General features: G+C 34.6%; 2 protein-coding genes across 3 annotated transcripts; one reads left to right on the top strand and one right to left on the bottom strand.

The window, feature by feature from the left end:
* Window positions 1–114: 114 nt before the first annotated feature.
* LOC127985828 (SHC-transforming protein 3-like) lies at window positions 115–27,523 on the top strand. 2 transcript variants are annotated; one of them, XM_052588010.1, is made up of 14 exons: window positions 115–323; window positions 5,701–5,744; window positions 6,302–8,867; window positions 13,574–13,644; window positions 15,453–15,516; window positions 17,701–17,820; window positions 17,906–17,959; window positions 19,058–19,109; window positions 21,907–22,036; window positions 22,109–22,256; window positions 23,405–23,459; window positions 23,560–23,754; window positions 24,618–24,913; window positions 26,334–27,523. In XM_052588010.1, the coding sequence occupies exons 3-14, from the start codon at window positions 8,304–8,306 to the stop codon at window positions 26,460–26,462; spliced, it is 1,878 nt and encodes a 625-aa protein (XP_052443970.1). In that variant the 5' UTR covers window positions 115–323; window positions 5,701–5,744; window positions 6,302–8,303; the 3' UTR covers window positions 26,463–27,523. The 2 variants fall into 2 exon arrangements, with proteins under 2 accessions (XP_052443970.1, XP_052443969.1); XM_052588009.1 differs by having other exon boundaries at window positions 5,701–8,867.
* On the bottom strand, window positions 1,102–3,574 carry zgc:86839 (Cyclin-dependent kinases regulatory subunit 2-like). The gene is made up of 3 exons (XM_052588011.1): window positions 3,347–3,574; window positions 2,935–3,062; window positions 1,102–1,804 (listed from the first exon to the last, which is right to left on the bottom strand). Exons 1-3 carry the CDS (start codon window positions 3,403–3,405, stop codon window positions 1,761–1,763), a joined length of 231 nt encoding a protein of 76 aa, XP_052443971.1. The 5' UTR covers window positions 3,406–3,574; the 3' UTR covers window positions 1,102–1,760.
* Window positions 27,524–27,988: the final 465 nt, after the last annotated feature.

Genomic DNA, 27,988 nt, shown 5'->3' with positions numbered 1-27,988 from the left:
CCTCCTGCATAAAACCACAGTACATACAAGCATTTCATTTAAGCTTATAAATCACATTTTATAGATCAGCTACCAATGTTTTGAAAACTAGCATGCAATTTTTATTTGCATATGCAACAGTATATCTGTCACACAGTGCACGTTCAGTACATGCTTCCACAAGAGTCTTAAATCACTGGTTTTACACATGAGCAGATGAAACGTGTGTGGGTTTATACTGTGCTTGGAGACTTTACCTCCTATTCTATTCATTAGGAGCATCTTTTGCCACATACAGGATGCGGTTCCTTCAGAAACCGGAAATGAGTGAGATCCAGCCACAGGTGAGTCGATTAAATGCAAAGTGAATTGAATTAAAACACACTGTACTTTGATAAAACAGACTCAATACATAAGAATTTGTAAGTCAATTTGGTCTTGATCCAGCAAAGGCCAGGGACCTTTATTAGCACGGAACAGGCCTGCTAGATGTTTAAAGGTCCAAAGAGGGCAAAGCTAGTGGCTTTTGTCATTTTGACAGCTATCGAGGTCATACAACGTGCAAATGTTGTGATTGTCGTCTTTTTTATATATTAAGTAAGGCCAGGAAAGATGTCTGGGTTTTTTAGCATTGAATAAAATTGTATTTCTGCATTGTTTGCAGAAACAAAACAGGACTCGTTTCGCAAACAATAAAAAGTGAATTTGTATTTTATTATTATAATTTATCAATTACATATATTTGTTATTTAAATAGTTGGTTTTAAAGCGTATGTTCCCGAGTTTCAACCAAACTACAGATCGTGTTTCCGCCTTTTTGTGCCCCCACTCACGGATAGTCTGAACGAGCCCGGTGCATTATGGGTGTTGAAGTCTTCTTACCGTTTTCGCTACATCCCTTAATTCTCGTTTTTACTTACTCTCTGGACGTGTAACAGATTTTTAAACCGCGCTTTTATTGCATAGACAGACAATTTTTTATCAAAACCCTACCTGCCAGCCAGGAAGTATCCTTTTAACAATTAAGTCCAATATTAGCAACACCGAATCTGTTTTTCAAACCGCGATGTGGCGCCATCATGTGTTGAAATGTTGATAGAAAAACTTTACAAAAAGCAGATATGTGGCATTTTAATATTTTATTATAAAGAGCAGCAAGGATAAAATAAGTTTACACAATCATCATTTTATTTTTTTTTCAAAAGCAATTAATGATAAAGGCTCAAAACATTTTTTTCTCCATATAAACCGTTCTTAAGTAGCACAGTTGCTGATAGTGCTGTCAACATGGCTCTTCTACAACTACCTTAAAGTTTTTTTCCATTTGTGATAAGCACATTTCAAACTTTATAAAGCATCTGTACAGTATTACAATCGCCTTCCCTGAAGAATTAATGCAAACGAAAAATTTCAACCTGAGAATGGCCAATACGTTAACTAGATACACACAAATGATCTCCCTTCAGCATACAGTACATCTTTTATCTCCAAAATGAATTGAGCTCAGCCACTTAAACACTGATTTACATTTCTAAACACTGATGATGCAGCACAGACTTTTATTAAAGGTTTAACATCACTCAGAGAGGCACTTGAATGTCATGGTTTTGTTAAGAGCCCTTAAATTTTTCACTGAAAATATATTCCCACAATCACTTGATTCTGTTCAGGCATGATCGCAGTGAAATGCATGGTCACAGGAGTCCAGAAACATGGTTAAGTTCTCTAGCATTCACTGAAAACCACAGGAATGGTCCAGAAGAGACAAGTATCCCTGAATGTCATTGTTTTGGGAGCGGTCTCCTAAACAGCAGAATATGAGGTTCTGAAAAATAAAATACAAGCAAATGTTAGCAATTTCTCACCTATAATGGCTTTAATATTCAGGACACAACTTGCAAATGCCAGATTCAAATCAAATGGTCAGAGATCAGCTGACTTGTGTAGTGGTGGACTGATACATCGCCAAGGCTGATATATCGGCCGATGTTTGTTATTTTTAAGAATATCGCCATTGGCTGATATGTTTTTCTGCTTGTTCGATGTGTTCGAGGTGGGACTTTATTTTGACGGTGCTGAGAGAGCAGCGTCTGATTGCTCACACTCCCTCTCTTTTTCGTCATTGTCATTAACAGTTCTGTCTAATACGAATAGAAGTTGGTCTAATAATCAGATAGAACGTTTAAACAAAGTAATTATGGTATACAGACTGTATTATAACGATTGTTTTAATATTAGGCCTATTAGTAATAGGAAAGCAAACATTATACTTTCTCGTTTGCCGTCAGCATTAAGCAAATATGCATTTATATAATTTAAACAAGTCTTTGAATGACTAATGAACTTTTAATTTTACAAACCTTGCAAACTAAGTTGAATCCAGTTCTGAGATCTTGTGTATGTGAATCCAGCATGATCACGTGTTCTCCGTGTAATGGTCAGACCGTGTTAATTGAATGCTTTAAGCTTGCGATTTAAAATTATACTGTGCTTTATGCATTCGCCCACTGTCATATTCATGTCATTTTCACTGTGTGCTGTATGCAAAATAAGGCTTACCCCGGCTTTATTTGAAAAATACGATTCTCAATGCACATAAACTTCCCAGAATACTGAGTGCCCTGTTGATTACAGGGTTTACTTTTTAAGCATATTTGTATTAAATATTTATTTGTGAAAAATACTGTCATCTAAAGTATAAGGATGTTTCTTTTACACATTTATTTATTTTATACATTTTGTGTCAATACATTGTCAAATTATTTCAAACTTCTTAAATATGATTAATAATAATAATAATAATAATAAATAATATTGGCTGTCGGCCCCCTTGTTTTCCAAGATATCGGCATTGGCTGTCAAAAGGCACATATAGGTCGACCACTACTTTTGAGTAAACACACACACACACACACACACACACACACAGGCTCTGATGATTGTGTGCAGACAGACCTGGTTCGTGGATCATATAATGCACCCATCCGAGCGACTGCTGCACGCCCAGCCTCCTCCACTCATCCTCCGTCATCAGGTGGGATTTGGGCACTTGTTTGGCTAGTTCTCGCGGTAAGACCACGTGTCTGCCATCACAAATGACAACCAACAATATTTCACTGCATTTTTCAATCAGAGATGAATGTGATGCTAAGAGATGACGTCACTACACAAAAAGCACATGGGAGGAAATCCAACCATTAGTTTTGAATTCACGTCGAAACATGCCTCTAGTAGGAACAAATAGATTAATAACAATACTAAGCAATTCGTATAGATGTAATGTTAGGACTAAACGAGTGACATTTAAACAGATAAACAAACAAGCACGCCGCATCGAGGCCTAAGTCCTCCTCGTTTTTCATCTTACCGGTATTCATAAAGATCATCTGTGTATTTATCCGAGTAGTAGATCTGTTTATGAGCCATTGTAGATTGTTAAATGAAGTCGGGTATGACAAAATTTAGATGTATTGATCCGTGAAAGAAGGATTCGTTCAAACTCACTCTCTAAACTTGAACGAATTTAACCGATACAGTTTAGATTTTGAACCCGCGATTCAACCGGAGCCGCCGCTTCTGATTGGTTGGCCGTGGTCATGTGACTGGAGGCAGCGTGGCCACGTCGGGGCGGAGAAAAGCGCGGTTGGAAAAGTATATGCGTCTGTAAATAGAAATACCATGGTAAATACTAATATAATAATGTATTTTTGCCTCAGAAAAATGCTCAAGGTAAAGTGTGAAACGTTACTACTCCATTGTCAAGCTCTTTTGATCCACGCTCTACGGTTTGCTCATTATTTGAGAGCTTTTAGTAACCCTTAAAAAGTATAACCGTAAGAAAACAGTTTGATTTGATTTTTGCGGTTTTATTTTTATTCTTTAATGATTAGAACATTTATTTTTCGTCTAAAACTTTCTAAAAACAATTTTAAATCTTATGTCATAAAGGCAGTTTTTATGAATATTTAAAAAATATTTTTGTCATAAATAAATAAAATAAATACTAATCAGTAATTTTAGCTTCAAAATTGTAATTTAAATAGGCGAATATGTCCACTTTGTCCACTTTCCTTAACCAAAAATCTTTATAAATGTACTTATTATGTCAACTACTACATTAAAAGTGCACTTCATTGGTTTGAGATGTGCCCTGATGCATAATATATCATCTTCTATACTAAATGCATCAGAATTTAAAAACACACAAAAAACATGACCCATCATAATCAGTTTTGTTCATGAGTCAAGTATAGTGACTCATCCTCAGGTATTTGCATCATAGATTGTTTGCACAAAAACAAATGCTGATCTTATGTAGTGGTATCCTAGTAACACCTGAATTCATTCTTCCTGCAAGTGCATGTAGTGGCATGTAGTGTACACTCAAATACACCGGAAAACACTCGCTGGCACCAGCCAATGGCATCCGCCGGATGTGAGCTGCCAGTCATTAAAGCCGGCCCCCTCACCTCATTCCTGTTGCTATGCTGTCTTTGAAACTATGGTTACAGTAAAGGTTCCTGTAGGCAGCGTCTCTCTCTCTTACCGCATGTGTCTGGATGCAGTCAAAACGTTTACGCTGTTAAATGCAGTGTTGAAATGTAATGCATATTACTTCTTTATTCTGTATTTACATGTTTTATACAGTATGTAAACATTCATTCGAATCTTTTAGGGTCCTTAAGTTCCACATCACAAAAATAGTCTATTGTAAATCTGCAGTTTTAGTTAAACAAATGCTTTTAGGATGCTAAACCTCACTGTTAGTCAACTGGAATAAAATGTGTCTTGTTTGAGCTTGCCATTTAAGAGTGTCATACCTCATATGGCGACTGCACAGTTAGTCAGATTTCTAATCGTGATTACAATTATGGATGTTAAAATTACGTTATCGTTTAAAGAAAGCGCCAATTAGTCATTTAAAATCCACTTATGTTATTCTGCATGCTCAATATCTTTTCTTTTCTTTTCTTTCTACAGGTTATCTTACATTCTAACATTATAATATGCATATTATTTAAAAAAATATATTTAAAGAAGAAAATAATGCACTGTATAATTAATATTTGAGGCTTAGTAGAAAGGATTTTTTTTTCAGTTTCTCACCTTGTATATTTACATCTAAAAATATTGCCATGCGGTTGCTTCAAACAATGGTATAAACCTCAATCAATGTACATTTTGATAATCATAAGTAATATTTGCAATTACAATTTAAAGGGAATAATCAACAATTATGATATTTTTTGTTGTAATCATGAGTCCCAACGGACATGTGATCATGTGATGTGATTTTTGGACTTTGACAAGGAAAGACTGTGTTATTTCTCTGTCTCTGTCTCTCTCTCTCTGTCTCACTCTCTCTCTCTCTCTCTCTCTCTCTCTCTCTCTCTCTCTCTCTCTCTCCCATTTTTAATACTTCCTGCTGTTTTAATGAGCATGTGTGTAGGAGTGAACCTGACACACTTCAGTCACGACTACGAAAATCACACACACACACACACACACACACACACACACACACACACACACACACACACACACACACACACACACACACACACACACACACAGTCCGCCACCCACTAACTCCGTTCTCACTATGCGTATAAATATACACACATAGAGCATATAATGCTTAATTCATACATTTACAGTAAAAAAGTTAGATTTCTTGTAGCCTATGTTTGTAACAGGTTTTCTGTGTTTTTCTTGTTTTAGGTGTGTTATGAAAGGAAGATGAACCTGATGAACTCTTTTCCGCGGTGAGTAAACTGCGTGAGAAGAGCTGTAGTGTTCATAGATAGAGAGAAATCCTGAGCCAGATGAATGCCACTGAAGCTTATTAATTGTTGATCAGATTTTTATATTGAATTTTAAAAGTCAGTGTGAATTATTTTGACCCTGTTAACTTTATTGTTTTATTATTATTATTAGTTCGTATTATTCAATTTTTTTTGCTTAATTTCCTTAAATTAATCAGATTATGGCAAAATGATAAATAAAATGGGCTGCAAATAACCTTTCATGTTGACTTCAAAAGATACATTGCAAGTTTTACAGTTTTGTGGATTTTTTTTCATCGTCTGGACAATAAAACAGATGAAAAAAACATAGATTTACATTGAGGAATGTAATAACCTAACAACTACACACCATCACAATAAAACATGCAGAACACCAGAAACTGTATAGCTATCACCTATCGACCACTAACAGCACCTTTGCATGCTGGTGGTGATTTTTACAACAAGAATCACCACTGAAATTTTCCTCAAGAAATGCACTAATATAGTTCCTTTTGTTTATTTTTTGCTGCCAGTTTTAAATTTCCAGATCAACATACTGCAAGCAAACTGCTCAGCTGTGCCGAGCGCATCATTTGATTCAGTTCAGTCTATGTTCTTTGTTCAGCCTTCATTCATATAAATGTGCACTCGGGAGGGGCCAGTTTATCAGCATCGATGTTCTCTTCTGAAAAAGGCTGTGAGTCTCACCAAGACGTGTTTCAGAAGCAGGTTGCGTTCTTTCATGGTGTTCAGAAGCGATGCAGCCAGCTATAGCAGCGCTGTCAGGTGAGAATGGTTTCTCCCATCACCTGTGCTTCAAGTGGTTTGGTCCACTATTCAGCCAGCCTACCCTGAATGAGTCACCCTGCTCTTCCCTGATTGGGCAGTCGGGATCCATCCCGAGGGATTGCCGTGCAGAAAGCTGCCGAGGCCTGACTTCATTCACAGAAACGTCGTATGCCCGTCTGCCTTTCCATTCACAGCCAGCCTGAATCATTTTTGTCCAGCATCCTCTCTTCCTCTCCTCAGCATCTCTTTTCTGCATCGCTGTGACGAAAACAAGCGAGGGGCACTTTTAACGCTTTGTCTCAGCGGAGAAGACAAATCCTTGCTCCCTTTCTCTCTCTCTCTCTCTCTCTGTCTTTTCTTCTTTTTTTTCAGTTTGCAGGCAGGAAAGCGAGACTCTGGGAGGGACTGCAGTGCGTTAGCCGCAGCGGTACAGGAAGCTTGTGAATGACTGCCGCTTCCCTGTCATGAGCTCTTCTGGATATTTTACATGAATGGCTTATTTTTGCTGCATTGATGTCGTGGGCTTCTTCCTGTCGGCAGCTTTTTAATGGTGCATCTGACATCACTATTTACGGCGTATCCCATCTGAATCCGGATGGCGTTGTAGTGAGATAGAATCTCGACGTTGTGTGTTTAAAAGGGATGTTTAATTATTCAACAAAGCTTCTTTTACCTTCTGAAGTGGGGGATATTTGAGTGCTGGCGTGGATGGATTTATCCCGACGTTTTGTAGTACGTAAGGAAGAACAAATGTGACGAACAAAGAGATAAAGCTGTTTCTGTCTTGTGGTTTAAATTTGAGCATGTTTTAAACTTGCCGTTAACAATGGCGATGCATAAGCGAGGTAGAACCAACCAGATTGATGCGGTTGCGAGCGAAAGGTGAACGCTTTCAAATATTTCACGTCATTTTGATAGATTATAATTTCTCAATCAATGGCTGGTGATGCAACGCACATTTTCATTGGAGAGCCTTGCTTCTGAATTCAAGTAAAACTGAGATTGCATGTGCGGAAAATTAGCAATCGCAGTGCACGGCGACTCAAGTTTCTTTCTGTGGCGTATGTGTGATCAGAAGACGCGGTATTGCACTCTATGCATTGAATTATATCAGTAGACTGATTTTGATTCTAGTTCATTCTGACTGAGCTCAGATTTCACTACAGTGATCCTGTTTATCACATCTTTTCCGTTCTGTTTATCCGGACCGAATCAAAGACGCGAGAGGCGTTTCTACGACAAGGGCGAATTTTGAGAATTGATTGGTTCTACCGAGCTGTTAGTGGGAGTTTTTTTTTTTTTGTAACGGAAAGTGCTCTGCAGTGTTGAGTGAGTCTTTTGTTGAGAAGGGTCTCTCTCTCTCTCTCTCTCTCTCTCTCTCCGAGTGAGTCATGCATGTTCAGGGATCTGCCAGGATGCAGGGGAAGAGAGAGACATCTATTTACTAGAGCTCTGTCTCTCTCTCTCTTTCCCATCTCTGGCTCTTTTTCTCTGTAGAGGAGCGACCTCGCGCTGCTTTTCTCTCTCGTTGTCCTCTGTCTCCATGGATTCCGCATTTTGTGGTTTATTTTTGGTCCTCGAGCTGCTGCGGCCAATGCCGCACGGCGTCGGATTTTCCTGACGGCCGCTCGCTCTCTTTCTTTGAACCCTCGAGGAAGCTTTCTCAGCTCCAGCATGCTAAAGATGTGGACAGTCAGCTGGGAGTTGGATGTGTCCGTTCGCGTGTAGGCTGGCACACCGAGGGGAATGCTTCACCGTGCTAAATACAACCGATTCCGGAATGAGTCAGTGACGTCCGTCGATGAGCTCCTGCACGGTCTCTCCATGAACGCCAAGGTCTCGGCCGTCCCGCCGTCGCCGCCCGTGGGCGACCCTCCGTACGCCCCACCAGCCGAGGTCTTGCCGCCCGATCCTGCTGAAGAGTCCGGCACATTGTGCACCCTCATCAGCAAAGTCTCCAATCTCAAATTTGCCAACTCCTCCGGACTGCTAGGCATCAAGGGCCTGCCGTCTGCCGTCAAGGACCTGGCCGTGTCCAAGCTCCAGGGAGGAGCAACAGGAGGCGTTTCCGGCAGCCCGGGCTCGTCTGCCCTCCCTGCGACCTCTGGAGCACCTCACGCCCCGCTGGAGCCCGGTTCGGCCAGCTCGGGGAAGAAAGGCAGGATGGAAGAATCTCAGCCTGGCGGAGAGGGCTGGGTCCTGGGAGGGACTGGTACCGCGGGCTGCGGCGGGCTGGTGAATAATCCTTCTCGTGGATGGCTGCACTCCAGCGAAAAGATTTCCGGACCTGGAGTGACGTATGTCGTTAAGGTAAGATCCAAATGCTTTCTGTCTTCTGCATTTCCCCTTGTTGTTTTGCATCCATGTGGTGGTACAGAAAGGATTATGTGTACGATTTAGAATAATGCAGGTCACCAGTGACTCGAAACATCGCGTTATGTTCACAAGTGACCATAAAGGCACAGAATGTCCCGCCACACGCAGTACCATGTTTACATGTCGTCTGTTACCTCTTGAGTCTTACATGCATGTGGAGGTGGGCGGTAAGAGGCGAATCAGATATTGTATTACAGTTAAAAAAATAGATGCAATGAATTAATACAGTATGAACTTAATAATCATGTTTGTTTGAATAAATTACCAAATTTAAAACAAGTAAATAGATATTTAATCTCATTGGATTAGTTTTCTTTGTTGTAACTTGATAGAAACAAATCAAAAGGATGATTATGCATAAACAGTGTTTGATATATGATAACACTTGAGTTAAAGACAAAAAAGGGAAATTAATATAATAAACACCTGGGATTCAACCAGGGTTATTATAGTACTAAACCAAACAGTATTTGAAATAAAATATTACACTTAAAAAGGCACCACATTTTCATTTAGTATAACTTGATCAAAATAAAACCGAAATAAAAACCCACGTAAACTATATTGCTAATATAAACTATAAAATAAAATAAAAAATATATATAGGCAAATTAAAAAGAAACTAAAAATGGCAAAAACACACAACTCAATGACTAAAACTAGCTAAAATTAAAACAAAAAAATAATAATAAAAATGTAAAAATTAAAACAAAAACAAGAAAAATTAAAAAATAAAAACTAATTCGAAATATGAATAGTGTCTCAGTGATACTAAAACAAAGCATCATGTAAATTTAATGAGGAAAGTTCTCAATCTACATTTTTCATATTCCTTATCGTTAAAATTAAAATCACATTTATTTCTATAGCGCTTTATACAATACAGATTGTTTCAAAACTGCTTCAAATTAAATAAACAGGAAAATAATGTTGCAAAATTAGATGTAAACCAGCTCTAAAGAAGATAACAGTATCATTATTCACCTCAATAACAGTGTTGATGTTGCATGTAAATAAAATAAAACAGTCCTGTACAACCATAGCTTTGCAACATAGCTTTATTTAATTAATTGTATACAGTATAGCATTTTTGAACCATAACACAGCCTTGCATGCATGTGTATTTAAGAGACTTTGATTGTTCTTGTAATATAACTCAAGTTCAGTTATCCATCTCCTCTATGTACAATGTTATTGTGATATATTCTCTGCTTTCCTTAAATATCACAGACATAGTGGTTCAGTTCCGCTTATTTTTTACCTTTGCAGATTTGATCTAGTCAAATTAACTGCAAGTTTATCACATTAAAAGGGAATTGCATGCAAATCGCCTAACCACGTCGACCGGTCACCAGACCAGGGGGGTGTTGTTCTGTTACTGTATCGTCTCCGGGGATCATGACGTGTGCAGGACAGAGCAGTTATTCTTGTCCACATCTATATGCAAAGACAAACATGATAACTTCAACAGTCAAAAGATCAGTTTTGATTCGTTCAAATGTGTGCACGTATGCCATGTTTAGCATGCAATGTAGCACCTGCTTTCTGTGCATATGATTTAAAAGCATAAATATAATTACACATACAATGTGTATATATGTTGTTCATTAAGGATTTCCAGAAAACGTTTGAAAGTCCGTAGTGCATGCACATTTGTCTTCTCTACATGCACTGTACAAATACATACACAACTGTCTCCTATTAGGGTCATTTGCAGACATTTTTTAGATGTTTGTGCTTTAATAAGTGCATTTTAGTTCTGTTTTAGTAATGCATATTGAGCATTGACCACAGATCTTGCGGTATCATGTATTTTAAGTGTTTCGTCTAGTGTGTTTACGATCATATAAGCATGTTCACAGCCCCATTGAGCTAAAGGTGACTCGGATTCGTGCAGCATGAATCATACATTATCCCCTTCTAGCTTTTTTTCCTTCTGAATAGTCAGTTGTTGTAGAGGCAAAACACGAAGCGCCTGAACACGACTGAGTTAGATCGTGCAAAGCGGCATGCAATCGATGGGAACTAAACTGATGTGTTTCATTATCTGTGACCAAGCATTTAGCGTACAGAGAGTGACGAGAAAGAAAAGGACAGTATTTCTAGCTCCTTGTTTGAGGTTGGTGTGTATTGGTAAGAGTTAGTTGGCCAAAGTTAGCGGCGTCTGTGCTAAACCCCTCTGGCGTAAATGTGTGTTATTCTTTACAGTTCACTTATTGAGTGACCCCGTGCATGAACACACACACACACACACACTACGCTCCATTTCACTAAAAGGACAGCTGCTGACATTGACTGCTTTTCAAACACACGTGACCATCGTTCAAACAGACTACAGACATTAGATCCAGCCCTTTCTTGATAAGTTTTAAGTGAAAATCTGTACATATAATATATTGTTTGTTTTTTATTAAAAGCTATAATGCACTTAGGTTATATTATGTTGTTCATATTTTGAATGAAACTTGCAAAGCTTTTGCATTTTCATACTTTTGTCGAGTTTTGGGGCCTTAGTTTGATTGGGAAATTTTTTACATTTCTGTCATTTATTTAAAATTATTTTACTGTCTTTGACATTTTGTATTGACATTACAGTTACGAAACATGAAAAACGGTTTTTAAATGAAATGATATTGCAAAAAATATATTTAATGTTACAATATAAATTATTTGATTACATTTTCTGTCATTTATTTAAATTGATTTTACTGTCTAATTATCTTGCCATTTTATTGTCAGCTTCTAAAAACCTTTAGGTGTAATAAAAGAATATTTATATATATATATATATATATATATATATATATATATATATATATATATATATATATATATATATATATATATCCTTATTAAAAGTGATACTAAAACACATTTTAAGTGTAATATTAAGACATGTGCATTGTGCAATAAAGAAATATTCCAAATATGACATGTAAATAAATATGTAAAAGTTTTTGAAGTATACTTGAGATATATACTTTTACTAGGGAATTTGACTAATATTTCACTTTATTTAGTAGCTACTTACTTGCAGTGACAATATTTTTTTTAATCCCATACATTAAATTATGTTCCAAAATATATATTTAATGTTAAAAATATGTTCAAGTACTTGCTTTTCTGTCATTTATTTAAAGTTATTTACTTTTCTGACCATTTTACTGTGTTTTGATGAACATGACATTTTACTGTATGTTGCTCAAAACCTATAGGTGTCCAAAAATATTGAAATAAACATTTAATGTTAAAATGTATTTATTTATATTTCTGTAATTTTTTATTTGACGTTTTACTATGCTTTGTTATGCGCATTTCCTTGCAGTGACAAACATTATTATTATTATTTTTTGCTGAAAAACTATATTTATGTCATTATCTATCTTATAATTATTATTATTATTTGCGTTATGCTTACACACAGAAACAAACTTAATTTTGTCTATTACAATCAGTCAATAAGCTCAAAGTCTCTCCATCATTATTTTCCAAAGCATTGCATTGACTCATCGTCCGCTTCCGGCCTCGTTTCCTTTCTGCGCTTTGAGTCGTACACCAGAGTTCATTTGGGCAATAGAGACGAGGCAGTGAGGAGATCATTTTCCATAAATCACTGGAGTAAACTTAACTAATCAGCCTTTTCTGTCTTACTGGAAGAATGTGGTGCGGACGGTGGGTTCGTGGGTCCTCAGGTGGGTTACTGCAGGTGACTCATTCATGAAGTCAAGGAAAGCTGTAGTGAGACTCTGAATGAGTGAGTCATGCAGCGCTGAGACATCAGTGAGGTGAGAGGCTAAATAAAGCAGATGTGTTGATGTGTGATGTCACGCTTCATGGATGAGGTCATCGGCCGGAGAGGAAGTGACACTGTTCTCCACCAATGCCTCATGCGTAGGTCGCAAGTGTGTTTACTGTAGGGCTCCATAATATTGGAGAAAAACTCATATTGTGATATATATATATATATATATTGTATTTAATGCTTTAGTTCACGAAGGGTTGGGATTTTGAGCCTTTTATAGATTTTTTTTTTTTTTTTTGCTTTTGTAATTATTTTTTTTTTTTGATACTTTCTTAAATAGTTAATTTAGGGTGAGTGTTTTGAGCTTTTTTAAAATATGAAAGAATACGAGTTTAATCCTTAAATCTACATTTTTTCAGTGTCAAAATGTTTGTGTGCTTTTGTAGTTAATCATTTTAGTTTTATTTTAGCATAAATGACAGACTCATTTCACGCTGAAATAAAACAAATAACAACATCCATCCACTCCTACCGAAAAAAAGTGAGTTTATGTAAAAATAAATTTTGATTTGGTCGGAAACTGTTTTAGACCAAATCACACCTGAAATTACACCATGATTTTGAATTACTTTGTTGTTTTTCTGAAGAAATGTTTAATTTTGTGTCTGCATATATGTGCGATTAATGTGTTTTCTGTGTGGATGTGTGTGTGTGTGTGTTTCTAAAAGTGTGGGAGTGTAGACAAGCAGATTAAAGAATTAACAAAATAGTTCACCCCAGAAAATGAAGACACTTTTATTAATTAATTTGAATCACACAATGAGCAATAACATTATCTTGTTTTGAAGAAAAGATGATTATGAGCTGTTCTAATCGCATTTCTGCCCTTGTTTTTCAGTATTTGGGCTGCATTGAAGTTCTCCGGTCCATGAGATCCCTGGACTTCACCACACGATCACAAATCACACGGTAATACAAATTCAAAACCTTTTAATGTTATTTTGTGCAAGGATTTTATTTTGTGAGAAATATTAGCTGAAATAGCATGCACAGATGCACACTTCCCATCATAATGGTTAATTTGGTAATATTTTAGTGTATTGCAAAGTACTATTAATGTATTACAAATTAGTGTTTAGTTTTATGTGGATTGGGGTTCAGTTATGCTTTCCATCCAATACAAAAAAAAATTATTTATTATTTTAGGTATATTTTTAAATTATGTTTATCTAAACGTAAAATCTTTTATTATTTTATGTATATTATTGTACATATTATTAATAAATAATATTTTATAATAAATTCAAATAAATAGTAGTGTAGTTTGCTTCATCTGTTGCTAAATATATTTTATGTAGAATTATAAAATAGAGATTAGAGAGAAATAGAGATTAAATTAGTGTTTTACCAACTCTGAGTGCAAATATAAATTAATATTATTAATAATTACAAAAGAAAAATATTTAATTATCCGGCCCCTATTTTTCCTAGGTTGTTATTTTATTTAACAATTTATAAATGTATTATTAAATAAAATTAATTAAAACAAAAAACAGATAATTCTGTTTGTTTGTTTGTTTATTTTTTATATAATTATTTATAGACATAAAAAGGGCACATATAATTGTATTTATATTCCTTTACATTCCATTTGTATTAAATTATTTTTATTTATTTGTTTGTTTGTTTTTGTGACTTTAAAACAAAGCCTTAAGTACTTGATTCATTTACTTATTTTTGTGAACTAAATGAACCAATTCACTAAATTAAATCAACTTTACAAACAGGGAGAGAGTGATTCAGATGTTGTTTTCTCTGTTATATGTTTGTATATTTATAAATATTTATGTTTGTCTAGTTTTGGCACTTTTATGTTTTTCTTGATTTGAATCCGCAGTCAAGCTCTGATTTATTGTTGCTAAAAGGAGCGCGTGAGAAGTGAATGTGTGCTGATGAGTCATTGCGTAACATCAGATCGGATCCCAGCGGACGCCGCTTGTTTATTGAACGCTAGGCTGTGTGGGCCGCTAGCATTAGCAGCGCTGGAGATGACATGTCATATCCTCTTTTCTGCCTGACTTCCTGCTGTAGTGACACAAAGATGTGTCCAGAAACTGAGCTCGAACGCTGAACGGTCAACAGGTTTATCTGTAATACACCACATTGTGTAAAACATTAAAAGTCGATCAACATCGATGTGTCGAGAACGTGTTAAATTTGATCCTGCTTTGAGGAGCATTCATTTTTATATTTTAAAATGATTTCAATTGCATTTTTACATTACTGTTATTTTTTTAATTCCCAATTATTACTGTAAAGTTAAAAAAAAAAAAAGAATTGGTTGCATTGCATTTATGCTTAATTATGCTTTAATAAATGCACTACAGTAATGAGCGTCTAATGAAAATCAGCATCAATGAGATTAATGAGAATTATCTAAAAGCATGAACAGAAAATACTGATGTTTTAATAATTTTGGATGTATATGTATGTATATGAAAAATCTAATGATCTGCACTCATTTTTCTTAATTTTTACGTGTATGTTGTGTATAAGTATATTTAAGCTAATGTTATTGCTTATATTTATTAATATCAACCTTCGGCAACCCTGTTCTCTGGATATTGCCATGAACATTAAAAAATGCGATTATCTTTGGAAACTGATCAAATGGATCCCTTTGTTTCCACTGTTTTCACACAGCATCTTGACAGTTTGCTGGCTTCTGTCCTTCAGAATTACTCATGTCTTCATATTTTTGTCATTTCTCTCGGCAGGGAGGCGATCAGTCTGGTGTGTGAATCTGTCCCTGGTGCCAAAGGAGCTCTGCGCAAGAGAAAGGTACAGTGTGTGCAAACATCTTAAAGCAAATAATAAATGCATTTGAACATAAACTTGTTATATTGCAATGCATTAAGCTTTGAAAAGTCTTAAAAGTACAAAATAAAGCCTTGTAAAGTTGGAAACCAAAAACTAAACGAGTATGATTTTATGAGATGGTAATGTGCATTTGTTATAAGCATTTTGGCTGATTTAAAAAATGCTTTCAGCTAGAGTTAATAACATTTTTGTGCTTTAAGATAAAATAAAAGTGAAGTGGTTTAATATAAAATTATATTCTTATAATTGCAGGATAATATAATTATTCACAACATCCTTAAACTTTATTTGAGGAACATGATTTTGGACTATTCAGTTCAGGACAGAAATGAGAGATAAGTTCAAATAAAAGTGCTACAAATTAAATATAAATATAATAAGTCTTAATAAACTATTAAATAAAATATTTTAATATAAAATTTAATTATTCAGAATATATTTAATCAGAATATACAATTGATTAAAAAAAAAGATTTACTTATTTTTAAGCCAACTTTTCTAATTTTTGTTTAGTTTGACTCTAAGTGCTTAAATAACTAAACCTGAAACTGAAAATAACAAATAACAAATTGAAATAAAATTTAATTAATAAAACAGAACTAAATTACTAAAACATTAACACAAATTATGATAATACCTCAAAATATAACAATATTTTTTTTTTTTTAATATTAATAAAAACTATAATGGCATACCAGTGATACTAAAATAGCATTGCTTCCAGCTAGCAGTAAGAGTGTAGTACTCTGATCTCATACATTTTACCATTTTTAAATCCAATCCACAGACTTCTGCATATCTTTCCTAAAAAAATCAGGAAATGTGAAAAAGTCTGCAGATTTGTCTTAGCCTCAGCAATTATTATTTTCCATGAAAACTGACCGGTTTCTAAAAAACAGTGTGGATGAAGGTTTGGAGTGAGATAAAGATGGTTAGAGATCAAATAAAGGCTGGAGAAATGGAAATTGTGTGCTGCAATGTGTGTGTGTGTGTGTGTGTGTGGGCATAGTGTTAGCATGGTGACTCATTCTGTACTGAGCAGCAGTAATCAGCCCTCCTGCCTCCTGCTGTGTGTGTGTGTGTGTGTGTGTGTGATGCAGGTTTGCAGCCGTGGAAAGGGACGTGTGCGTGTGGATTTTAGGAAAGCTTTAAAGCGTGCTGTGCCATGCCAAATGTCCCAATTCATTGACGCAACATTGGATCGATTTAGCAAACAAACACAGAATGATGCATTGCATGCATGATTTTTATTTTATGAATGCTCTTCTATTTTGTAATATGAATGAAGACTGGACTGGAGTGATTTGAATTTCAGTTTCATTTTAGTGTGTTTGGCAAACACTGCATTTTAATTGGAAACGCGTTTACAGCTAAATAAATTTGTAAAATAATAATAATACAAATTAATCTCAGTATAAGGAAAATAATAAAAATAATTTAGAACATATTTAATCTATGTTTGTGGAACATTATTTTGGATCGCTGTTCAGTGCAAGACAAGAATTTGTCAAATGGATTAAAGTAACAATACTACAAATGAAATATCAATGTAATTGAATTAATCAAATATAAAATTTTATATAAAGAAAAAATAAAATAATTATTCAGGAAATATTTAATCTTTATTTGTGGAATATTATTTTGTTCTGATTTCACGGTTGACTGCTTCTATTCAATTTTCCAGGACAACAATTTGTAAAATAAATTATAAATAAAATTATAAAACTACAAATTAAACATATTTATAATAAGAATTAAAAAAGGTATTAAAAAAATATTAAAAATATGAGAAAATAAAATTGCACAATTATTTAGAACATATTTTATCTTTATTTGCGGAAACATGATTTTGGATCACTGTGGATGAAGCTACATTTCAATGCAGGATAATTATTTTTTTTTTTTTTTAGAAATTAAAATAACAGTGCTGCAATAATATAATAAGAATTAGTGAAATCCAAAAACAAACTTATCAATTTATCTTAATTTGTGGAACATGATTTTATGTGGATGAATCTACGATGTGGATGCAGAACAAATAATAATCAAGCAGTCTAAGAAATAAGCAATCATCAGATTTGGCTAGCTTTATTATTTTATATAAGAATGAAGATGAAAACATGAGCCTGTGGTGCTCTCTTTCAGCCTCCCTCCAAACTCCTCTCCAGTATTCTGGGCAAGAGTAACCTGCAGTTTGCTGGGATGAGTATCAACCTCAACATCTCCACCAGCAGTTTGAACCTGATGACACCCGACTCCAAACAGGTCCAGGAACACACACTGCCCTCCTCTCATTCTCGGGATGCAGTGTTCTCTTACAGATGAATGATGCTCCTTCCTGTTTCCACAGATAATCGCCAATCATCACATGCAGTCCATATCCTTTGCCTCCGGAGGAGATCCTGTAAGACTTTACAACATCACACCCATGATTCATTCAGTATCACCACACTTTACGGCAAATGAAGCTGTTTAAAACGTCATATCCAGAAGAACGACTTCAGCGTTTTTGTTAATAAAGGACAGAGCCATTACTAATTTGTTTTAGTGGTATTTTATCTTATTTGTAATGCAGTGCTAGTTAGCTTTTAGTGATTATTTACCACCTTTATTTTCACTAAATAAGCTACTGTACCTTTAAGACTTGTGTTCATAAATTACTTTATTATTGGCTAGTTTCTACATGTTTTTTATCAGGTTGCTGAATATTAAATCGATGTTAGTATGTAAATATGGATGGTCATATGCTAATAAGAGCATAGGTGTGATGCCACAATCATGACAGTTTCACAAATTAGTAACTCAGTAGATTTATTTCACAGCCGGTTTTGGTCATATTTACCAAGGGTACTGATATTAGTGTAAATCATGACATCATCATGTTCTGGGCTTTTGATGTGTAAATGTGGGCGGTCATATGTTAATGAGCTCACAGATGTGATGTCATCGTAATTTTGAAAATGGGTCCGTTTTGCAATTTTTAATATGTAAATGTGGGCAGTCATATGTTAATGAGCTCATGGTTGTGGTGTAAAAATATTTACATTTCATGAATAAGTTATATTTGCAGTTTTTAATGTGTAAATGTGGGTGGTCATATGTTAATGAGCTCACCGAGTTGATGTCATAATGACAATTTCATATATTAGTCATTGTTTTGATTGTGATTTCATGAATGTGTGTGTGTGTGTGTGTGTGTAATTGTCATAATCATGACATGTTCTGGTCTTTCAATATTAATGTGTGGACGTATATGTTAATGAGCTCATAGATGTGATGTCATCATGATCGTTGACAGATTAGTCATTTTTGTAATCCAGTTTCAATAAACAGAAGATGAGTTGTGAGTTTTTAAGTGCGTAATACATCTCATTTCAAAATAGCAAGAAATATCCTGTTTGCCGTTATGTGACAGCTTTAAAGAGACGTGCTCATGAAAGCACGTAGAAGTGGAATCAGCTCAGTTTAGCTTTGAATCATTGTCTGTGTCTTCTGTCAACAGGACACCACTGATTACGTCGCTTACGTGGCAAAAGATCCTGTTAACCGGAGAGGTATTACTCCCATCTTTTTCTCTGCTGCATGCTATGATGATTTGCGTATAATTTTTTTATGTTAAATCACTTTACAACTGTAAGTAATCCTTTCTTATGTTGACTTCTTATGGTAATAGTTCACCCAAAAATGACATTCGCTAATATTTCCTCACCCTCAGTTCATCCAAGATGTGGATGAGTTTGTTTCTTCATCAGATTTGGAGAAATATAGCATTGTATCACTTGCTCACCAATGCAAGTGAATGGGTGCCGTCAGAATGAGAGTCCAAACAGCTGATAAAAACATCACAATAATCATCAAAAGTCCATCTCCTGTTGTCTCTCACATCAAAATCCAGCCACATATTTGTGAAGAAACTGTTTTGGATTGTTTTATCAATAATATGCAAAGAGAAATAGTTTTTGAGTCAATAATGATGGATTAGTTTCTTACTGCAAACATGCAGCTTTTCTCTTCACAAGACATTAACTGATGGACTGGGGTGCTGTGGATTACTTGTAAATCATTGTGATGTTTTTTTCAGCGCTTTGGACTCTCATTCTCACGGCACCCATTCACTACAAAACAAAATAACTATTTCTTCAAAACACTAACACAGTGACTATGAAAACATTACAGGTCCTGTAACTAATTTCTCTGCAGAACAACCAGAACATGTGTTTACAAGCTGTAAGGCTCCCGAGGGCCAGTTTACTGTGTTTACCACGCTGGGCCGTCCTGTAACGCACTTTCACAAACAAGCGTGATTGATCAGTCCACCACAGCCACTGCATTTAGCATCAAACAATCAATTTCTGTGGCTGTTGTATCTCCGTCTCTTTTCATTTCATGGATCTTTTAACTTCCTGTCGGCGCAGAGGCCACGTTTTAAAACTCTCGCTGTACTTTCTAATGCATTTTTGATGTTGTCAGAGGAAGGATCTCGTAATGAACACTTTATAGCGGAGTGAGTCAGCGAATCGACATCCGTTCCCCATCTGCTGATATCTAATGCTTCAGCAAGCGTGCATGTCTTATGGTTGTGTACATGTCAGATTTATTGCTGCTGCATTTTTGTTTCATGTGTTTGACTGATAAATCACAGTTCATCCTAAATATACAATTTATTTAGAGAAATAGACTTTACTTACTTTGCTAAATTTCTTAAAATATGTGACCCTGCACCACAAAAACACTGATGCATGGTTTGTTAGGATAGCTGAGATACAACTATTTGAGAATCTGAGTGTGCAAAAAAAAAAAAAAAAAATATTGAGAAAATCGCCTTTTAAAATGGTCTGATTTAAGTCTTTAGCAATGCATATTACTAATATATTTATAGTAGGACATTTACAAAATGTCTTCATGGAACAAAATCTTTACCTAATATCCTGGTGTTTTTGACATAAAAGAAAAATGTATAATTATGGCCCATACAATGTATTTTTGCATAAATTAAATGTGGATTATTATAGTTGACTAAAATTAAAACCATAAAAAAGACATTTTGTTACTTGAAATAAACTAACTGAAATAAAAAATATCTAATTTAATTTCAGCTTTAGTTGCACTTGCAGCTAATAAAATAAACTGAAATAACTGAAATAAAATGAATAAAATCTGTTTAATAATAAACTACTAAAAATGGCAAAAAAGCAACAAAGTTACTAAAATTGTATTTACAAATAAAAACAGGAAATATATATATAAAAGCATTTTTAAAATGAATAAAGAATTTAATAATACTAAAATAACACTGCAGTAACAAATGTATAGAAATATATAAATAGTACCATGATGTACAAAACCTTTACAATTTGAAAAACCTTTTATCATATTTCCACAGTAATGATAATAATTTTTTTCCCAGACATGAAAATATCCAAATGATGTGTCATTAGTAACCCTTTTGAAATAATCAATAATATATATTTTTTTTTATTTTGGAAAAGTGTGGGAAAAAATGTGTTTTACGTTCGGTCACAATTGTGACTGGTGGGATAATGTGTGTACTGAAATAACATATTCCTGCGGTCATAAAAATGATTAGATATCTAGATAGCTATTTTAAACTGTTTGATCACATTCTAGGGTTATTATTATGCATAAAAAAACTTTTGCAACATTGATAGGAACACTGAGATTTAAAAAAAAAAGTTTACTTTTTTTGTAAAATATAACAGATCTTTTTTTTTTTTTTTTTTATTAATGCTTAGAGTATTACAACATCATTATTTTAAATTTTTTGTAACCTTTGAATTTTGAATTTAGTGCAATATTCTGTCACTGAAACATTTTATTGTCATTTTCACTAGCAACTGCAATTAGATTTATATTGTATATCTAAGTTCACTGTTATCCCACTGGTCACTATTGTGACCATCAGCATGTTTACTCATACTATGACCGCACTCAACAAAACTAAATATATGTGAATGCATATATTAATACTAGACACTCTAAAGATAACGTGTACCAAACATCTTTGTAATATATTTATGCTAAGACACTTTACTAGCCTTTAGTTTTGGAGCTCTGATGCAGCCATCATCTTCTCAAGCGGCAAACAGGAAGTCAACTGCTCTGGTCATGTGACAATTTGCACTAATCACGTGAACATGCACATATTTAATTGAGACCCTTTAATTTTTTTATAAATGAAAACCTTTTTTACAGTCACTATTGTGACCGGTGGGATTAAACGGGTGCTTAATGATCATGACCATTCCTAAAATGTTCTTCTGCCTTTTAACTTTGTGTTGAAATATAGACAGGTTTTGTCTGATTGATCCTGACGTGTACCGTGTTTTCTAGCCTGTCATATTGTGGAGTGCTCTGACGGTCTGGCCCAGGATGTGATCAGTACGATCGGTCAGGCGTTTGACTTGCGCTTTCAGATCTACCTGCAGTGTCCGTCCAGCAAACCCTCGTCCATGCACGACAGGTGAGTCCTCATCTACACCTTCAGGAGTCTGATCTGAGACCACTTCTGCCTCTCACTGTGTCCTGGCTTTAGGGGTATGAGTACTGACGAGCCCCCGTGGACGGAGGAAGGAGAGGAGTCGGCCGATCATCATTACTACAACAGCATTCCCGGAAAGATGCCGCCACCAGGAGGATTCATTGACACTAGATTGACCAATCAGACGCAAGACGGCTGCCAGGTCTGCCAATCAATAATCACTTGAGATCAGCTGCTTCTGCTAATGCAACTATTGAGTTTCTGTCAATATCTCTTGATGAATTGTGTTTTCGGTAAATAATGATATTAAAGATCATCCTGTTATTCTGAGGTTTAGTAGTATCTACCGCTTTAGATACAGGAAATGAATCGAGAGAGAGGGAACAAAATAAATCTGATTTAACTGTGATGTTTGCTTACATGTTGTTACAATTCTATTTTTATTCTGTTTTGTCTATCTCAAAACCAATAGCGCAAAATACAGAACAATATATCCACCCCAACTTATAGTATATATTTATTAAATTAAAATAATAAAATAAATATTACATTTTGTTATTATATTAAAATACAAAATGCAACACAAATTTCAAATTGTCCATATAATACAAACATATAATGTTTAAAAAAAATAAGATTAAATAAATAAATATTATATTATATTTTGTTTTAATTTTGAAAAAATAACACAAAAATATTGCACAATTAAATTGTATATATTGTATGTATATATATATATATATATATATATATATATATATATATATATATATATATATATTAAATAATGTGTAAAAAATAAGATTAAATAAATATTACATTATATTTTGTTTTAATTTTGAAAAAATAACAAAAATAATGCACAATTAAATTTTTAACATTTTATATATATATATATATATGTGTGTGTAAATTTACACATTATATTACGTTTTTTTTTTATCAAAACAAACAACATTATATTGCAAATATTATATTTTTATATAATATTGAAACAAACACCTTTTCCAGTCCAACATTTATAAGAATTCAATTAAAATGAGAGGTGTATATTACATTTTGTAACAGTATCGAAAACAAAAACAACTTTCCCACAGTGTATAGAATGCTTAAAATAAATAATATACTTAAAAGTAATATCTATTTGTTTATCATGTTGAAATAACACAAAAATTTACAATTTCAATTTTCCCATCCCAACATATATAGCTAAAATAGATTGATAGATAGATTTTAATTGGAGATAAATTAAACTGTGGCTTTAAAGGATTCATTGAGAGGACTTCCTGTAGTGTTTCCTGTCTGTTAGGACACATGACTCACATGTTGTTTACTGCTGTCCACTCACAGGCGGCTGGAGTCGACCAGACGTACTACCAGGGCCGACCCATGTTCATCCAACAAGGTGCAATTCCTCTTTTTCTCCCTGCGTTTTCACATTTAGATGCCCAAAACACCTCATGTCAATAAAAAAAATAAAAATTCCATCTGTGCCTTTCGTATAGGCTCCTGTGACATTTACAGTCTCCCTGAGGTCAAAGGTCAAACCCCGAAGGCAGGAGATGTGCCCACATATGTGAACACGCAGCACATTGACACGCAGGTGCTAGCCGCCCTCCAGGGGGAGTCAGAGACGCTGTCTGATTCGGGCACGGGCGGGACAGCTAAAGACAGCCCGAGGAAGGACCTCTTTGACATGAGTAAGAGTTTAGAAATGCAGTTGTTTTACTTTTATTGTGCTTAAATGGTTAAAAACACATAAAGTTGCTAAATGCTGTCATGAAATGTTTTACTTGTATTAGGTTTTGCTGTGGTGCTAAAATATCCAAGAGCTGTGGGAATGTCAATGTTATGTAAAGTGTTGGCCTTGTTACAACCCTATTTGAAGCACCTGTAATTGTTTTATTAGTGTTTTTGATACATATAAAACTTGCTTGAAAACTAGATTAGATTAGATTAGAAGACTAGATTGTTGAAACTATTTTTCATCATCCTGTGTGGCCGCAGAAAAATAGAAGTACCAACAGATAATACAGTAAATGACACACCGAATACAAAAACCAGATGCATTGTGATAAAGCAACAAAACATATATCTCTTCAATGACATTTTGTCCAACAGAACATTTGACTTCTACTTCTGTGTCAGCTCCGCCCACAGTCAAATCTCATTGGTCCAAAACTCCACTCCTCATTAGAATATTAAATAACTTCTGTGTCACATCAATGTCAGCAGTTTTACTGTAGAAAGATGATAAATGTGAGGGAAAAACAACAATAGCACTTTAATTTATATATTAAATTAAATTCATTTAGCACTTTACACAAAACACATTGTGTTTCATCATGATGATAATGGTTACATCATCTTAATAGGCGCATCTAGCATATATACGGTTTGCATGTGATTGAAGTTGGACAAACCAACTTTATATCAATCTCTTAAACATGTTTTATTAAGCTGTGCTGGTTTAAGTTCCATTAGGAAATAAAAATAAAAGTGCAATTAAAAATAAAAAAATGATGATATAAATGATCAGCACGTTGTTTTCTCATGCCATCAGAGCCGTTTGAGGATGCCATCATGACCCAGACTCCATCATCAGAGCTGCATAAGGCGGCGTCTGTGGATAACTCCAGTCCTCTTCTGATGCGCGCGGCCGCTCTGAGAGCTCAGGAGGAGCTGGAGGACCAGACGTGGTACCACGGAGAGATGAGCCGCCGACAGGCCGAGAAACTGCTGCTCCACGACGGAGACTTCCTGGTGCGGAAGAGCACCACAAACCCAGGCTCATACGTCCTGACGGGGATGCACCACGGCTTGGCCAAACACCTGCTCCTGGTCGATCCGGAGGGAACGGTGGGAACGGTTTTTAATGACTTGAGCGTGTAAATTGGAAAATTGGTATATATAGCATTTCTTAAACATGAAAAACCTACTCCGAGCATTGCTGAATATGAAGTGATAGCAATATCTAATTGCAAATGCAAACCATTCTTAACTCAGAATTTGCTAGTAATATTCAAAGATAGTTACTTGAAGAAGAAATACTGAAACGTTGTTTTTTTCTTTGTTTTGAAAACTGTTCTTGTGTTGAAGTAAATATAGTAGGATTCTAATTATTGAGAAGATGCTTCTATTTTAGGTTCTTTTGTACTTTGAAGTTGAGAGTAAAACAAGTGAAAAGTTGAAGATGAATTTGAGAGATTTGATCTTGTTCTCCAGCGGGATTTGAAATGTTGCATCATGAGCTTGAATGGAAAAGAAGATCTGATGAATACAGAGTCACATGACCAGTGACACTTGTTGCTTATATTTGATTAGTCATGCTTAAATAGATTTTTGTTTTTATGTGGTAACTTTACTTAAAACATTTCCAAATACTAAAACTGTTTGAATGAATTAAACACTATATTTCCAATGTGAATGTTTAGACTCGGGGGGTCAGAAGATTTTTAAAACGTTTTTGAAAGAAGTCTCTTATACTAGAAAAATTGTGAAATATTAATACAACTTAAAATAGCAGTTTTTCATGTGAATATATTAAAAAAAAAAATATTTATTTGATTCGCATCTGAATTTTCAGCATCATTACTCCAGTCTTCAGTGTCACATCATTCTAATATGCAGATTTGTTATCTTCGTTAACTAAAACTAAAATTAAATACATAAAAAATAAGTAATTATTATTATTTCAGCTAGTTGCTTGTGTTTCGTTCACACTTAAACTTAATGAAACTATAAACATTAGAAACAACCTAATAAAACACCACAAAATTAATAAAAGTTACTGAAATTAGAATGAAAACAGCAATTCAAATCTAATTCAAAATATTAACAAAAAACTAAATAGCAATAATATTATAAAAAATACAACTATAATTATAAAACTATATTCATTTATAAGTTTTATAGTAACTATAAGTAAAACTAAAATAATGACATTGATATTAAAATAACTGCTGCTCAATAAACATTTCTAATTATTATCAATGTTGAAAACAGTGCTGCTTCAGGTTTTTTTATGGAAACTGATACATTTGAAGGATTCTTTAACTCGTATAAATTTTAAAATTTATTTAAAATAGAATTTAGAATCATTTGTAACATCATAAATTACTTTACTGTCACTTTTAGTCAATTTAATGCATCATTGTGCAATAAAAGTATTATTTATTTCGAAAAATAAATAAACAATTCATACCAACCCCAAATATTTTTAAACGGTAATTCAGTCATGTGTGATTTAACTTTCCAATCAACTCTATGTCTCCTTCAGGTCCGGACGAAAGATCACATATTCGAGAGCATAAGCCACCTGATTGGCCATCACCGTGACAACAACCTGCCGATCGTTTCGGCGGGAAGCGAACTGTGTTTGAAGCAGCCGGTGGACAGAAAACAGTGACGACTGCTGAACCTCTTTCACCAAAACAAACACCCCATCGGAGAACACGTGACGCTTGTCCGACTGCTTGACTGTGACGGCGTTTGTAGACGGACGATTCCTAGAACCGACCGTTATTTTATCGCGCTGGTTGAGAATCTCTATTTTTGAAGAAGAAGAAGAAGAAGACGACGGCGGTGGGTTTTTCGGACCGTTTGAACGACCTCGGTCTCCAAGAGGGATGCGACGAAAACTAGATAAAGAGTATTTTAGAATAAAAAATAAAAAGTTTAGTTTTGTCTATCAAGCACAACCGGATTTTCATGTTCGTTGACAAGAGATAGAAGGAAACTAATATTTGAAAAAACGTAAATTAAAAAAACTAAACGCTGTTTATAACGACCTATTTTAGGAGTTGGGCCTTCACTGCAGCTAGTGTGCGAGATCATTTGGTAGCTTCACTGCTTTTTAGAGGGAGGATGACGTGAATGTGTTTACTTTAGCAGAAATCACACTTTGACGCTGCACGCACACACACACACACACACACACACACACGCACACGGCTTTAAAGTACCTTCATTTTTCGATGACGTTGAAACCTGTGGCACTCGCATGACTTAAAACCTTAATTGTACTTGTGGTCATTGTTGGTAGCATCCAGAGCCCCAGCAGAGGTGCTTTAGTGTGCTCTCAATGTAAAATATTTATGCTTTCCAGTATTCCTTGAGTTTAGCTCCTTCTTTAAACGTGTCAGAGGTGTGTAGTCGCTCGGCTCGGCCCTTTACTTTATACCTGGATGTTTCTATCGGTTCTGACTTTCATGGTTTGACTGTGGGCTTCACAAACACACACACCGGTGTTATGATTCTTCTTCTGATGATTCTTTTCAATTAAACGGTTCTAAATGAATAGCACAATCAACGCTTTTCTGTGTGAGAGACGGTCACGGTCTATTACTGGACGAACTGGAAGATTACTGGATTCTTCAGCATATTAGCCACGAGTCACATGCTTCTGTTGCATTTTGTGTTTTCCTGTAAATCCACATTTTAGATAAATTAAACTTGCATTTGATACAATTACTGTTTCGTAAATAGCTCTAAGAATTTAATGTGTTAAGTTTTCATGCATAAGGGTAAATGTCAAGAAATTGACCCCAAAATCAAGATTAAATCAGACAATGAAGCTTAATTGCCATTAAAATAATACAACAAAATGCTTATGTTTCAACAAACAGGTTTCATTTTCTTAATGCTGCCTAAAATTAATTTTCTAAAAAAATCTATTCAATTCAAATTATGCAAAAAAAAATAAATAATAATAATAATGTTCATACAAACAGGTTTCATTATTTATTTTTTTATGCTGGATATAATTTTTTGCTTCTTTTTTGGCAATCTGATACAATTACCGGTACTGTTTGGAAAATAGTCCAAGATATGAACTAAATGTTTCAACAAATGGACCACATGTTCTTTATTCTGAATTATATATATATATTATATATATATATAATATATATATATATATATATTATTATTATT

This window comes from Carassius gibelio, chromosome B21, assembly GCF_023724105.1.
Source record: "Carassius gibelio isolate Cgi1373 ecotype wild population from Czech Republic chromosome B21, carGib1.2-hapl.c, whole genome shotgun sequence".
Classification (NCBI taxonomy): domain Eukaryota; kingdom Metazoa; phylum Chordata; class Actinopteri; order Cypriniformes; family Cyprinidae; genus Carassius; species Carassius gibelio.
Note: the sequence above shows the minus strand (reverse complement) of the source record. Positions and strands in the feature narration are given on the sequence as shown.

What these genes read in the sequence shown, in the direction of transcription:
- zgc:86839 (XM_052588011.1), bottom strand. Translation starts at nt 3,405, where the DNA reads ATGGCTCATAAACAGATCTACTACTCGGATAAATACACAGATGATCTT. An exon ending in GATGATCTTTATGAATACCG is followed by an intron (nt 3,063 to 3,346) that starts GTAAGATGAAAA and finishes TTGTGATGGCAG; the next exon opens with ACACGTGGTCTTACCGCGAG. An exon ending in TTATATGATCCACGAACCAG is followed by an intron (nt 1,805 to 2,934) that starts GTCTGTCTGCAC and finishes TTTATTTTTCAG; the next exon opens with AACCTCATATTCTGCTGTTT.
- LOC127985828 (XM_052588010.1), top strand. Translation starts at nt 8,304, where the DNA reads ATGCTTCACCGTGCTAAATACAACCGATTCCGGAATGAGTCAGTGACG. An exon ending in ACACGATCACAAATCACACG is followed by an intron (nt 13,645 to 15,452) that starts GTAATACAAATT and finishes TTCTCTCGGCAG; the next exon opens with GGAGGCGATCAGTCTGGTGT. An exon ending in AGACGCAAGACGGCTGCCAG is followed by an intron (nt 22,257 to 23,404) that starts GTCTGCCAATCA and finishes GTCCACTCACAG; the next exon opens with GCGGCTGGAGTCGACCAGAC.